The sequence below is a fragment of the Panthera onca genome, chromosome E2 (genome assembly GCF_046562875.1).
Source record: "Panthera onca isolate mPanOnc1 chromosome E2, mPanOnc1 haplotype 2, whole genome shotgun sequence".
In the NCBI taxonomy this organism is placed as follows: domain Eukaryota; kingdom Metazoa; phylum Chordata; class Mammalia; order Carnivora; family Felidae; genus Panthera; species Panthera onca.
This window is the reverse complement of record NC_138353.1, coordinates 28,077,247-28,091,257: the sequence shown is the minus strand read 5'-3', so window position 1 is coordinate 28,091,257 and position 14,011 is coordinate 28,077,247. Positions and strand designations below refer to the sequence as shown.

At 45.7% G+C, this 14,011-nt stretch overlaps 2 protein-coding genes across 10 annotated transcripts in view; one reads left to right on the top strand and one right to left on the bottom strand.

Annotated features, from left to right (window-relative positions):
- BRD7 (bromodomain containing 7) overlaps positions 1-10,297 on the top strand; it is a 37,353-nt gene extending 27,056 nt beyond the window's left edge. Inside the window, exons 10-17 of one of the 4 annotated variants that reach the window (XM_078438630.2) lie at positions 2,232-2,339; positions 2,697-2,832; positions 3,297-3,432; positions 5,650-5,706; positions 8,541-8,655; positions 8,934-9,077; positions 9,608-9,751; positions 10,067-10,297. In XM_078438630.2, the coding sequence (XP_078294756.1) occupies positions 2,232-2,339; positions 2,697-2,832; positions 3,297-3,432; positions 5,650-5,706; positions 8,541-8,655; positions 8,934-9,077; positions 9,608-9,751; positions 10,067-10,122 (896 nt within the window). In that variant the 3' untranslated portion in view covers positions 10,123-10,297. The remainder of the gene's footprint in view (positions 1-2,231; positions 2,340-2,696; positions 2,833-3,296; positions 3,433-5,649; positions 5,707-8,540; positions 8,656-8,933; positions 9,078-9,607; positions 9,752-10,066) is intronic. The other 3 variants (XM_060650803.3, XM_060650804.3, XM_078438631.2) reach the window with 3 other exon arrangements.
- Positions 10,298-11,682: 1,385 nt separating this feature from the next.
- Positions 11,683-14,011, bottom strand: part of ADCY7 (adenylate cyclase 7) — a 59,183-nt gene continuing 56,854 nt past the window's right edge. For all 6 annotated transcript variants that reach the window (XM_078438627.2, XM_078438626.2, XM_078438624.2 and 3 more), the window contains exon 26: positions 11,683-13,974. In XM_078438627.2, the coding sequence (XP_078294753.1) occupies positions 13,828-13,974 (147 nt within the window). In that variant the 3' untranslated portion in view covers positions 11,683-13,827. The remainder of the gene's footprint in view (positions 13,975-14,011) is intronic.

The window sequence follows — 14,011 nt, the reverse complement described above, 5'->3', positions numbered from 1 at the left end:
ATCATGTATTTCATGCTAATAGCATGAATAGCTTTACTTCATCTTTAAGTAGATTCTATATATACATCAAGTTTTCTTTAAACTACAAAGTCCCAGGGCACCTGGGTGGCTCAGTTGGTTAAGAATCCAACTTCGGCTCAGGTCATGATCTCACAGTTCAGGAGTTCAAGCCCCATATCGGGCTCTGTGCTGACCGCTCAGAGCCTGGAGCCTGCTTCAGGTTCTGTGACTCCCCCTCTCTCTGCCCTTCCCCCAGCTCGTACTCTGTCTCTCTCAGGGGGAAAAAAAAAGTCTGGAATTTCAATGTATTTAATACAGAATATCAGACCCACAATTAAAGCCAAAATTTTACAGTTTCTAACTCTGGCTCAAAGAGATTATGGTATGTATGCTCAGTTATTTCTGGAGGTATCTCAAAACCTTCTTATAAAACATCTGACTGACTTTTTAAATTTCAGTGACTAGAACGAATATGTATGCCATACAGTACCATATAGGAATAATAAAATCCTGCTGACGTGATGGCTTTCACTGTAGTTGGTAGAAAGTTTGTAAAGGTTGGGAAGCATTGCTTTAGAACCTCCGTCATGTTTTTTATTTCCCTCAGGTATTTTAATGGTAGTAGTATAGGGAATAATTTTAAAATTTGATAGAAGAATTTTTTGTCATTCACCTGAGAGGAAAAATCCTATATTGTGATACGCAAATGTGAGCATGCTATTTTATAAATCCCCATTTTCCCCACCGCCATTATGAGAGAGATCACTGGGGATACAAAAATGAATGACGCTCCAGTTAACAGTCTCCAGTATTTACCTCTTGCTGCAGGCAAGGCCTGTCTTGGGTGCCGGAGGTGGAGCTGGGTGTACAGCAGGGAACAGAACAGAGATGAGTCCCTCCCCTTTTGTCTGTGGGGTGCGGGACGGAGGAGCCAATGAGAATAATCGCGTGAAGAAGAGCAGCTGTGACGGGACACAGGTGGGGGTCAGAGAAGGCTTCCTTATTCCTTAGCAAGGTGACGTTTAGGTTGGTCCCAAAAAGTGAGTAAGGAGTGCGGGGATAGGAGGTAAGAGACTTTGAAGCAGTGGGAAGAGCCGGATGCATTTGAGGACTACAGACGGGAGCCTGTTCGTGTCTTTCAGCGTTTCCCTCCACTCTTGAGGTGCTGACGGAGTCCCTTCACGTAGAAGAAAAGTGCTGTCTGCAAAGCAAAACTCACTTTTTGCTTTTATGTGAACTTTTCGTTTCATGTGAAATGTACATGGTATTGAGTCAAAGTGCCACGAGATCGGGAACGTTGTTCTTTCTAGTGTAGCTGTGTGAAAATTTGGTAATTAAGAGGATAAGGATGCAATTAATGATTTAGGTGACACCTTAAGATCTGCCCCTTTCTTCATGTCCGGGGTCTGTGTCTGCCCTTGCTCTGCTTCCTTGCATTTGCAGCTCCTGGAGTCGGTGTGGCCCAGGCTGCCCCGGCTCCTCACGTTTCGGCAGCTCCCTGAGAGGCCTGAGCACTGGTCTAAGGTGGAAGCTCTGCCCCTGCTCACTTCCAGGTTCTTCTTCCAAATTCCAGACTGCTCGCCAAGAGGGAGAGAAGATCCAATTTAGGTGTTCAGAGTTTCTCGCAAGTGCTTTCATTCCCTCATGCTGATCACCTGTGGCATAGCCTCTGTTCAAGGGTGGTCGCGGTGCAAAAACCAGGACTCTTCACTAGAGATCGTGTCTTCTCCTCATACCAACCGTCCTTCCCAGTTCTGCTTATATCAGAGTCCATCCAGTTACAGGGGTCTGCTCCTGGTTTACAGAGCACATCTTTAAGGACCGTTCCTCACTGCATTGAAAGTATGCCTCAGAGATCCTAATTCTTCTCCTGAATGTACCATGAGTTCTTGTCTTTAGTTGGGTGTTGTCCCCTAGTCTTTTACTAACCTTTTCTACTCGTTTACTTTCATCACAGGTTTCAACTTTTAAATCCTTAATTTTTGTTTTTAAGTGAACTGCAACATGATTATAAAGTATTCCAGGAAGCAGGAGAGGGTAATGAAAAGGACCAGGTTTGGGGCCTGGCCACATTCCTACCTTGCTAAGCTGCGATTTTCTTACGTGAATAAAGCCTCCTGGACAGAGTCCCATGGATGGCACGAAGCAGCGTGCGTGCAGACACCCTGCAGATCACCCATCGGCTCCTTACCACGTGCACCTCCCACACCGAGCCCGGTCTTCTGTTTCAGAACCAGGCTACTGCCCTGTGAGACTGGGAATGACAACCGGAAGGCTTCAGTCTGGAGTGAATACTTTGCAGGGGTTCAAGGAGGACAAAAGGAACAAAGTCACTCCGGGTAAGGTTTTTTCCTCAAGCAGTTAGCGGGGGGAAAGTGTAATTACCACTTACTGCTTTATTACTAACTCTTTTGGTGGCATTTTTGCAGTATGAATCAACTCTTTTATTAACTTCGGAAGAAACTGAAAAATCAGTTACTAGTATTCAAAATGACTTTTGTTCTTTCTTTCCTCGGGGGAGAAGTCACTTGAGTTGTGACTTCATGAGGATCCAGGAGGGGGAAATACCTACCTTCTATTTGTTATACCAGTCATTGAAGTAGTAAAATTAGAAGGGAATAATCTTTAATAAAATAAAAATCAGTTTGACACAGAAGTTAAAGAGCAGTATTGCAGTACTTAATTTCTGTCAACAGTGTTATACTTGAATTACGGACCCTACAGTTCTTATGCTCCACATTACGACTCCACGTTTGCAAATATCAGCAAGGACGACTCTGATCTAATCTATTCAACCTATGGGGAAGAGTCTGATCTTCCAAGTGATTTCAGGTGAGTCACCAGTTCATCAGTCTGCTGAGTGCCATGTTGTTCTAAAATCCTAATAAACGTGTGTATATACAAGGGGTGTGGTCCAAACTGGAAGTATAACTTTTGAGACCCCGTGTATGTGTTAGTCCTGAGGTGAGTAAGGTCACCTTAGGGAGGAAGTGAAGGGCAGGAACAAGTCCAGGACTGAATGCTGAAGCCTCTGTCATTGAGAAAGTCTTCTTTTTCTTTGACGGTTTCCCCAGGAGCATTTCATTTCACTGTGTTCTTGATCTTGTTTGCTTCTCTCATGACGGTAAAGTTAGCACTGGTAAGGCTGTAAGTATGCTATCGTACCTAGACAGAAATTTTTACACAGTGGCGTATAAATTTAAGTCGTGTCTGGTGGAAACCGTTGGCTGGGATGGGAAGATGAAGCCGACAGGTGATTCATATGGAAGCGACTTTCCCAACGTTCTCTCTTTCAGCATCCATGAGTTTTTGGCCACATGCCAGGATTATCCATACGTGATGGCAGATAGTTTACTGGATGTTTTAACAAAAGGAGGCCATTCTAGAACCCTTCAAGAGTTGGAGACGGTAAGAAGGCTGCTAAAGAACCGGGTAATTTATTATTGGCTTTCAGCATTAGTCACTGAGTGTTATGAAACCATGGGAGTCACCAGGGTGACAGCTGGGCTGCCTTCCCCTGAAAGACAGCCCGGCCTGGGTGTGGACCGCGGGTGGAGGACAATGAACGGAAACGAGTAAGCCAGCTACCAGGGTCTGTGAGGGCCAGAAGACTGTCGTTATCTCCCGATCTTGGGAACATAAGAATCAGGATGGGGCTGACTGCTCAGAAGTCAGCTGGTGCCATGTACCCTAACAGAACAGGGGGTCTCGCTCACTGGATTGAAACCGAGTTGACTTACAATGCTAGCGAATGTCCTTTTCTTTCTTATGTGGTAAGAACACAGTGGTGGGGCCCCAAGGAACAAAATAAGAAACTTCCTCTTTGCTGTCACTAACACTTGTAGACTGTCTCTAGTTCAGTTGGACGTAGTTGATAATCTGGCAGGCCCACAGCTCAGAGACTAGAACCAGACAGTGTTCCTCCTGGTGCCGAGGAGAGTCAAGCTCCACACCGTCCTTGTCACCATACTTAGAAGAACCTTACGTCTCTCAGGGTCCTAGCTGTTTCCAGTGGCTGTGGCTACTGTCGCCTTGTCCTCTGCCCTCACTGCACATGTGGCTGCTGGTCCCTGGGTGACTGTCAGCAGCGCTGAGTCGGCACCTCTGGCTCACTGAGAACAGCTGTACAGTCTTAGTGCTCGATCTGCTTTCTTCGCATGACCTAAAAACACGCACCTTCACATCAACTCAAAAATATTTTTCCTCTAGCCTTCCCATCAGTTAACCTGAATTAATTAGTAGTATTCAACTACAATTGAGTATCTTTCATTTGGTTGATAGGGCAAAAGATTTCAAATGTGAAATTTCTCTGTCCACTGATCCAGCAGATCTTCTCAGAATAGATCTTAGAAAAATTTAAAAAGTTATATATAAGGATGTGTTGTTTATAATTTTTAAAAATTGGGAATTGGTTTTAAAAAATCATAATAAAGCTTTTTTTTTTTTTAATTTTTTTTAATGTTTGTTTATTTTTGAGAGAGAGAGAGGCAGAATGAGCAGGGGAGGGGCAGAGAGCGAGAGGGAGACACAGAATCTGAAGCAGGCTCCAGGCTCTGAGCTGTCAGCACAGAGCCAGACACAGGGCTCGAACCCACAAATAGTGAGATATGACCTGAGCCGAAGTTGGACACTCAACTGAGTCACCCAGACAACTTTTTAAAAAATAACATCATTATTTTTAACTTTTTAAAATTTTTTAAACTTTTAAAACTTTTTAAAAGATAACATCGTTCCTAATGTCTGTGCATGATACCTTTGTCTGTTGTTAATATGTGCGTGATCTCTGAAGGCTGGTATTATAGGAAGCTTTCACATTCTCCATAGCATTTGAATATTTTACAGTAATCTTCTGCTACCTGAGACTATTGCTCTGTTAATGCAAAATAGTCCCTAGAGTGCCTCCTATTTTCTCCTTGTCATAGACTTACCGGTTGTTGAAAACCGACTCCATTTACTAGGTACTTCTGTGCTATTTACCAAATACTTTCATACCTTCTTGCTCAGGCACAGAAAGATTAGTCTTGAAGTTACCAGTAATAGGTACTCTTGACTCACAAATACTCTCAAAATGCTACTTATTGTGTCTATTTCATTTTTGGTTTAAAATAAATTCCAGGGGCGCCCGTGTGGCTCAGTCAGTTAAGTATGTGACTCATGATAACGTCTCAAGCCATGATCTCACGGTCAAGAGATCGAGCCCTGCATCAGACTCCTCACTGAGCATGGAGCCTGCTTGGGATTCTATCTCTCTGTCCCTCCCCAGCTCCCTCTCATGCGTGCTCTTTCTCTCGCTCTCAAAATAAATAAAAAATTAAGTTCCAGTAATCCAGGGGCACCTGGGTAGCTCAGTCTGTTAAGCGTCCGACTTCATCTCAGGTCACGATCTCATGGTTCATGAGTTTGAGCGCCAGGTCGGGCTCTGTGCTGACAGCTCGGAACCTGGAGCTGCTTCAGACTCTGCCGCTCCCCACTCACACTCCATCTCTCTCTCAAAAATAAACATTAAAAAAATTTTTTTTTCAATGAATAATTTCCAGTAATCCATATTCTTATTTCTTGCCTCGAAACTCTTAATATTTTTTGATTTTCCTTGATATTTACCTTTTTAATATATCTTTTAATGAAAATTGGTTTTCTTTGTCCTTACAGCCATCACCTGAAGATGAAGGCCAGACCAGGACCCTTGACACAGCAAAAGAAATGGAGGTGATTATATTCGTCATTAAAAATATTTAAATGGAGGATAAACTCAAAGGCCTAAATGATAATGCTTTATTTTAAAAGAAAATTATTTATTATCTCCTTAGGTAAAAGAACTCTTTTTGCCTGTGGGGAGCGTAGTAGTAGCCAGTGCGGTGCACAAGCATGTACACAAGGGAGCCCAAACTAGTTACCGCACCGTGGAAATGTACACGTTGTAGGAACACAGATCAGAAACCAGCTGCTCTGGATGGCCAGGGAGATCCTCACAGAGGGGATGCCAGGTGGACGGGGTCTAGCAGGATGGCCAGGCAGTGTCCCAGCAAGCAGCGCCTGGCATCTGAAGTGGGCAGAGATGCCGAAGTGGGACAAACAGATCTGAGAGGACGGGGCACATGTGCAGAGAGCGTGGAAAGTGTGTGACCCGGGGGTGTCGGGCAGAGGAGGAAAGGTGGGGAGGCTGCACGAATGAGGGTCTAGTGACAGAGGGCCATACGTGCAGTCCGAGACGCTGAGAGTCCACCCTTGAAGACAGGAAGCTCTAAGAACATGGGGAGGGGAGAGAGGCTGGAGGAGAGGACCGGTGAGAAGCTGTGGGGCTTGACAGCCATATGCTGATGAGTGTGGCAACATGGAAGACAATAAAGATCTACAGTAAAGAGAAATACAGTAGAACTAAAGTCGACAGGACCTGGTGCGTGAGGTACATCATAGCATCGTGAGCGCCCATCCAGGGTGGGAACAGGAGCTCCCCTCAGTGGGAGAGCAGCTGCCTTCAGTTCCCCACGCGGCGGCGACTCGAGACGTGGCTGCAGGGGAGGCCTAGGACTCCCGGATCTGGCGGCAGGCATGCAGATCTGGAAGTTGTTGGCATAAAGGGAGAGTGTTACTGTAGTCATTCAAGTGAATGCGATTGTCCCGAGAGAACGCGTGCCCCGGCTAAAGGTTGAAGGACAGATCCGGGTGCATCCATGTTGTCACAGTGATAGCATTTCCTACTTGCTAAAGACTGAGCAACGTTCCACTGTGCCTGTGTACGTGTGTTGATTTCATCCGTATACCTAGACATGGGATGATTGCTGGATCGTGTAGCAGTTCTTTTTTTGGTGGTTTGAAAAACCTCCGTACTGTTTTCAGTAGTGGCCGTGCCAGTTCGTATTCCACCAGTGGTGTAGGAGGGTGCTCTTTTCTCCACGTTCTCACCAGCACTTGCCATCTCTTGCTTTGTCGTCGTCGTTGATGGCCATCCTGGCTGATGTGAGGTGATATCTCATTGTCATTTTCATCTGTTTCCCTGATGATTTGTGGTGTTGGGCACCATTTCATGTACATGTTGACCATTTGTATATCTTCTTTTCAGAAATGTCTATATCAGTCCTTTCCCCATTTAAAAAATGTTTTTATTTGTCTGTGTTTATACTATTGTGTTGTTTGAGTTCCTTATATATTTTGTACATTAACCGATTATCAGATACATGGTTTGTAAATATTTCCTTTTATTCCATAGGTTGTGTCTTCATTCTGTTGATTGTTTCCTTTGGTGTGCAGAAGATTTTTAGTTTCATGGAATCCCACTTTATTTTTGCCTCTGTTGCTGTGCTTTTGTGTTCATATCCAAGAAATCATCACTCAGACCAAAGTCAAGAAAATGTTCCTATACATTTATTAAAGACACTATTCTTTTCAAAACAAAGGGAACAAAAAAAGGTTGAAGGACAGAACTTTGGAGAAGACCCGTAGTTGAGGTAGAAAAATCACGGAAGAGGGACATGCAGGAAGGAGTCCAGCAGTGTCAGCCCCTGCCAATGAGCCCAGTAAGAGTGGCAGGTGTGGCATTTGTAACCGGCAGAGCAGTGCTGGTAAAATGGTGGGGTTGGAGGTAGACGTCAGGGGGCTGGCTAAAGGAGCGGAGGGAAGCTGGGACACGAGCGGACAGATGTGTGCCCGGTAACTGACACGGAAGAAAACCTGAAGAGGAGATCAAAGACAGATGCGGATGTGGTACCTGCCAAACCATGTTTTCAAGGAATGAGGAGCAGGCAAGGTCATATGCTTAGTGAGGGGGCAAGAATGCGAGAAATCTTGAGAATGGGAAAGGCAGCTGGGTAAAAAAGGAACAGCTTACGGAATAGGGTCGTGAGGGCCCAGCCCCGATGGCAAGCCGCAGGCATTACTGATGGTTTTCCTCCACACACCTGCCCACGTGTAGCTAGAGAAATCGGGGGTTCAAACGATACACATCTGGAGTGCCATGCCAAAATCTAAAGGGAACCCTTGACTTCTGATAACTTGTTATCTGGGGCAATCTCTTCCTAAAAAGCAGTGTTGAGGTTATGGAAACTCTGAGTCTTATAATTCCAAAACCAAAACCCCACCCTTTTTAGGATTTTGTTTCTCCCATGCCATACTGACAGCCTGGCTCTGTGGAAGGGAAGAGACCCAGGAAGTACCTCATGCACATCTGCTGTGGGTTTGCAGGTGCACGGACCGGGGGCCAAGACACTGCCTGTGAGCCTTGGAAGCGCGAGGCATTGTCACAGTCCCCGAAAGTTTTTCATGGTGCAGACATCACCAAGGCCCTCATTCCTGTAGTCTTTTTAGGTGGCTGCCACATGGAACAGGTGATGTGTGATGACACATCATTTCACTAGAGAAGTGTGCGTATTCTGGAGAGACATTTTTTATAGGTAGCAGAACTCTAACTGCCAAGTTAATAGGTGGGACAGCTTGGCCTGCACACACAAGCCATCTTACTGACGTTCCATGGCAGCACTGACGGGACTTAACAAGCTGAAATAATTCCTTTCTTCCTTTCCTTCTTTTTTTCTTTTTTTTTTAAGCAGATTACAGAAATAGAGCCAGAGGGGCGTTTAGACTCCAGTAATCAGGACAGGCTCACAGCGCTGAAAGCAGTAACAAATTTTGGTGCTCCTGTTGAAGTGTTTGACTCTGAAGGTGAGTGTCATTTCATGACCCAGGCAGTCCAGATTTAATGTCACATTAGTACAGATTAACATAGCCATTCACCACAGGAAATCTTGGCTGGCCATGCTTCAGTGAGTAGTAAAGCATGTCTGTGGTGGTGATCTCATTTGGAAGGGATCACTCCTTTGAGGAGAGAAGACTAGGCAATAAACAGCAAAACCCCAGAGCACAGGACTCCCTTTACTACACAAGGTGGAACCCAAGTATGTCTCTGTTTTCCTTAGCATGTTATTCTTCGTACCTTACAGAAGCTGAAATGTTCCAGAAGAAACTTGATGAGACCACCAGATTGCTCCGAGAGCTCCAGGAAGCCCAGAACGAGCGTCTGAGCACCAGACCCCCTCCCAACATGATCTGTCTCTTGGGCCCCTCTTACAGGGAAATGCATCTCGGTAGGTCGCACCTCCGGGAAAAGGAGACTTGGGGGATATTTAAAGGGAAAAACTTGAGAAGGGACACCGCTGTGAAGCAGTGCTAAAGTGAACTGTAGGTGATTTATTTTTTGCATTTACACAGTGGACCCTTGAACACGTGGGGGTTAGGGATGCTGACCCCAACCACCCACCCTGCGCAGTTGAAAATCCATGTGTGATTTTTGACTCCCCCCAGACTTAACTACTGTAATAGCCTTTTGTTGCCTGGAAGCCTTACCTGTAAACAGGCAGCTGACATTTCGTATGTTCTATGCTGATTCATACAACAAAGCTAGAGAAGAGAAAGTATTAAAATCAGAAGAGAAAATATATTTACAGCCCTGTGTTATCGGGAAGAAAGGCAATGTAAGTGGATCTGCACAGTGTGAACCCCATTGTCCCAGGGTCAAGTTTGTGGTGTTCCTATGACTTGTTTTTTTTTTAATCTAAAGGAACCACGTTTCAATACCTAGAGCTGTGTTTCTTTTTCTTTTTGTCTTCCTTCCCAGCTGAACAAGTGACCAGTAATCTGAAAGAACTCGCACAGCAAGTCGCCCCAGGTGATATCGTGAGCACGTATGGGGTTCGGAAGGCGATGGGGATTTCCATCCCCTCCCCCGTCGTGGAAAACAACTTCGTGGATTTAACGGAAGGTACGTGCCTTGTGTCTCCGGGAAAATGGAAGGCTGTCGCGAGCAAAAGGGACATCTCCTTTCAAATAACACCGGGGAGGTTTTTGTCTCTGCATGTCGATAGTGTAAAAACTGCTTTTATTCTTGAGACAAGATATAAAGGAAATAACGGGTTCACACATTTGCAGACAGAGCCACAGTGATGCCCTAGTAGCACATCTAGTCTTTAACCTTGAACGTGGTAAAGAAGGGCTGTCAGCACTTATTCCTGATGACACCTTTACTTTTTCCTTAAAAGGGGGAAGTGCTGAATGAAGCCGTGACTTTTTCTTTCAGATTTTGAAGAACCTAAAAAGACTGATGTTGCCGAGTGTGGACTGGATGGGGTTTGAAGCTAACTGGTACTTCATTATATATTATGTACATAGTTTTTTCATTCTTCACTTGGAAATCCTTTTCAGAAGATAGTAAATATTTGTAAATTGTGTTTTTAATTAAACTTTGGAACAATTAACGTTCCAGAGGTTGGACTTCTATTAGGTAATAAAGCCGAGCCAGGGACTGCGAGCTGTGTCGCGTGTTATCAGCTGAGCTGCCCTTGACCTTTCCCCGGGGCTGGGTCTGAGGATAAAGTGATAGAGAAACACTTAGGAAGTAAAACAGCCTTTTCAGGACCATTCGTTAAAAGCGGCAAGTCCCCCAAATAATTGAAGTCCCTCATTTTTCCACGTTTGCCACCCTCCTCAGAAATTACAACCAGCTAGTTCCTGACTTACAAAACATTTCATCTGGATGGTTTCTTCAAAGAATGGCCTTGTGAGGAAGGAATAGGATGGACTCTGACCTGTTGCCCTCCGGAGCAGAAAGGAAGAGTGGACCTGGGCACGTTTGGGTCAGATGGTGATAAGGCCGCTTCCTTGGGGGGCACAGACGGGACCAGAGCAAAGACATTTCTTTCAAATCCCCATCCAGTGAGATTTCCTATTGTTACATTGTGGAAACAAATACACTTAACATACTTTTAGAATCTGCTAGTACGTCCCCTCCATACCTGCTGGGAATGACACCGTGTGTGCAAGGTGCTTTTCCTGTGCCACCCTCCCCCTCCCCCAGAAATCACAGCACTGACTTGTCTGGAGGTCCTGTTTGCTTTGCCGTTTTCCATTTTTGAGACAGTCACTTAGAATTGCTGTAAAAGGATAAGCTAAATAAGGGAATCATGGAGCTTCACGTTCACATTTCTTTTACCGTTTCTCACGGGTCACCCGTGCCTCAGCGTGTCCCTTGCCCTAATAGTCATCTAATTTTATCTGAAATGCAAAGGTCAGCTGCTCAAGCAGGCAGCTGAGCAGGAGACCGTGAGACGTGTGGCCCCCTCCTGTAACAGGCGCCACACTGCAGCCTTGTTCAGTGAACGAGGCGCATTTAAGACCCTGCGTGGACTGTACATAGCCCTTCTGTAAAACCCCCCAGCTGGAAGTCGTGTTAGTTTTATTGTCCTGACCTTGAAACTAACATTTAGCAAGAACAAGTAGGGTGAAAGAGAAGGGATTCTCTCAAGAGAGTTAGAAATGACCCAGTGTTTTAAAAACCTACTACAGGGGCACCTCGGTTTTGGCTCAGGTCATGATCTCGGCTTTGTGGGTGCAAGCTCCACATAGGGCTCTGTGCTGGCAGCCCAGAGTCTGCTTGGGATTCTCTCTCTACCCCTCTCTCTCTCCCTCCCCCACTTGCACTCTCTCTCTCTCTCTCTCTCTCTCAAACTTTGAAAAAATAAAAGCCTACTTAAAACTGTATGCTAGAAGACCTTTAAAATTGTTCAAATACACATTTTATCAAGTGTTTTTAGAGTTTAATTTTAACCTTTCAGTTATAATTCAGGCAGTAATTGATTCTTAAACTTTAGATCTACGTAGAAACCAAGAAAACATTAAATTCAAAACACTAGGACATTCACGTTTTCCAGATTGCTAATTTAATGAATGAAATGCTAAACAAAGTAGAAACACTGGTACTTTATGAAAAGAAAATAAAACATTTTGAAACAAATGTTACAGATCTATAAATATTCAGGATACAGAGTAATTCCTAGTTGTTTGCACCTTCTCAAAACCTGTTTCTGTATGTTGACCTGTTATATACACAGTGTAGAAGCTGGTTAATGATCTTCTTCTCTATTAGGAAATTTTCTTAATGAGTAAACCAGAGAACTTCAGGTGTGATTGTCACTAGAGTCAGGGAGGCCACCTTTAAGCAAGCCCTTGACCCTTAGAAAAGGTCAGTGTTAGCAAAGACGCTTGTCCTGTCCTAAGACAGAATGGCGCCTGTGAAGAAAGGGCTCAGGGATCAGAAAACAGGCAAATCAAAACTATATGTGCTTTTTATGGTCAGTTATGCACTAGGGTCTGCACATGAAAAACTAAAAACTTACAAAATATTTTTATCTGAGCACAGTGCTTGAACTGGAAATAAAAATCTATGGTAACTACTTTTTAAACTCCTAATTGGGATTTCTGTTGCCAGAAGAGAAAAGTAATTCGAATATTGCAAAAGTAGAAATATGTCCACCTCAGAGAGGCCCAACACGGCTGTGTGTGTCTATATCGCATCAGTGACAGAACCTCCCTGACACTGCGGGAGAGCCCTGTTGAGCAGCCCTGGTCACTGCTGAGTTAAGTGGACGCATTTCAGTGTAGTGCCCCCTGAAACCAGCCCTTTATATGGAAAGTCGGTGCATAAAACAGTTTAAGGTTATTCCCCTTAACAGAATTCTCGCCACAAAATTCCTTTATCCAAGTTCTTATACTTCGTTCGCCTCTATTCCGGTTACATGCGGGCCTCAGAGCTGCACTAGCGCCCCTGTACTTGCGGGGGGGTTCCTGGAGGACTCCAGCTGGGAATCCCTGCTCTGTAGTGAACTTCAGCCATGTTAGAGCCCCAGGTGTGCTCTGGGGATGCAGTGGTGAAACTGATTCAGAAACAGGAACGAGCAGTTTGGCTCCTCCTCAACCTTGAAACGCAGTGAAGGCTGACTTCTGATTCTCTTAGACTTGCAGCACCAGAAGACACCTCTCGCAAACCTGGCTTTTTGCACTTGATTTGATTCCTCCCGTTTGGAACAAGTCTGTCTCCGCATCTCTGAGCGGGCTGGCTTCCCAGATCCGGGAACCTCTTCTGCACGCTTGCGGAGGACGTGCTTTTCGTCTTGAAGCTCTACGAGTGAGCTGTGAGGACTAAAGAAGAGAAAGGGAGCACTACAGGTTGTCTGCCTTCTGTCTACACAGACCCCCTTCCTTTCCAGGACGGGAACCGCGATGTGAGGATAGCAGGAGGGCGCTCCAAGTACACACGGTGGTCAGGGAGGGGCTGAGAGGCCGTGCCTTTCTTTCCGGGCTGTGCCGCTCCTTGCCTTCTTGCTGTGTGACAGCCGTGTTCTCAGCCCCAGCGGGGCTAAGCCGTCAGCGGACGTGGTTAAAAAGACAACACGCTGGAGGGAAGAGATTTTTGTCTGGCATCTAAGAAGTCATTAGAAAGGGTAAAACTCCACTAATCCTATACCCATTTAAATCAAACACCTGCCAGAGAGGACAAGTAACAAGCCTCTGTTGTGCTGTTCTCTCCCTACTGTGTGAAACCATAGATGGAAAACTGCATTTTCAGCTCTGTTTACCGGGGTGCCTGTGTTAGAAACGTACAGCCCTGTTGCTGCTCCGCTGGGAGAAAGGCGTGCCCAACCCATCCCGGACAGCTCGTCGTGGTTCTGTACCTAGAAAAGACCAGTCCCACCCATGCGGCTGGCAGGCCATGGCCAGTTGTGTGTCCGGCTCCCCCTCTGAGGTCTCCACAGTACCCAGGGGATCCGCATGTCCCAGCTGCCTGTGCGTGGCGAGGCTCGGTGGTAGCCTCGGGCTGGAGTCTGGTGCACGTTCCAAGAAATCCTCTAGCACAAGTCCAAGGAGGCCACACACAGCCACCTTGTCAGGGTAGTGATGGCCAAACCCCTGGAATGCCTCTGTGGCTGGCGTAGGGCCGAGTGCTCCCTGTCTTGCTTCAGGGACGGAAAATCCGCTTCCAGCATGTTCACCTCCCAGAAGCCCTCAATTCAGTCCCGACCCTTGGAACTTTGCCGTGTCTGTGCAGACAAAGTAAGTCCTCAGCTCGCCTTTGCCTTTGACGTTAATCAGTCCCCGGCACTCGCAAGAATAACCTAGTCCCTGGAGGATGGTGCATGTCTCCTCAGTAACCTGAAAAGGAAAGGACAACAAACTCTTGGGATGCAGG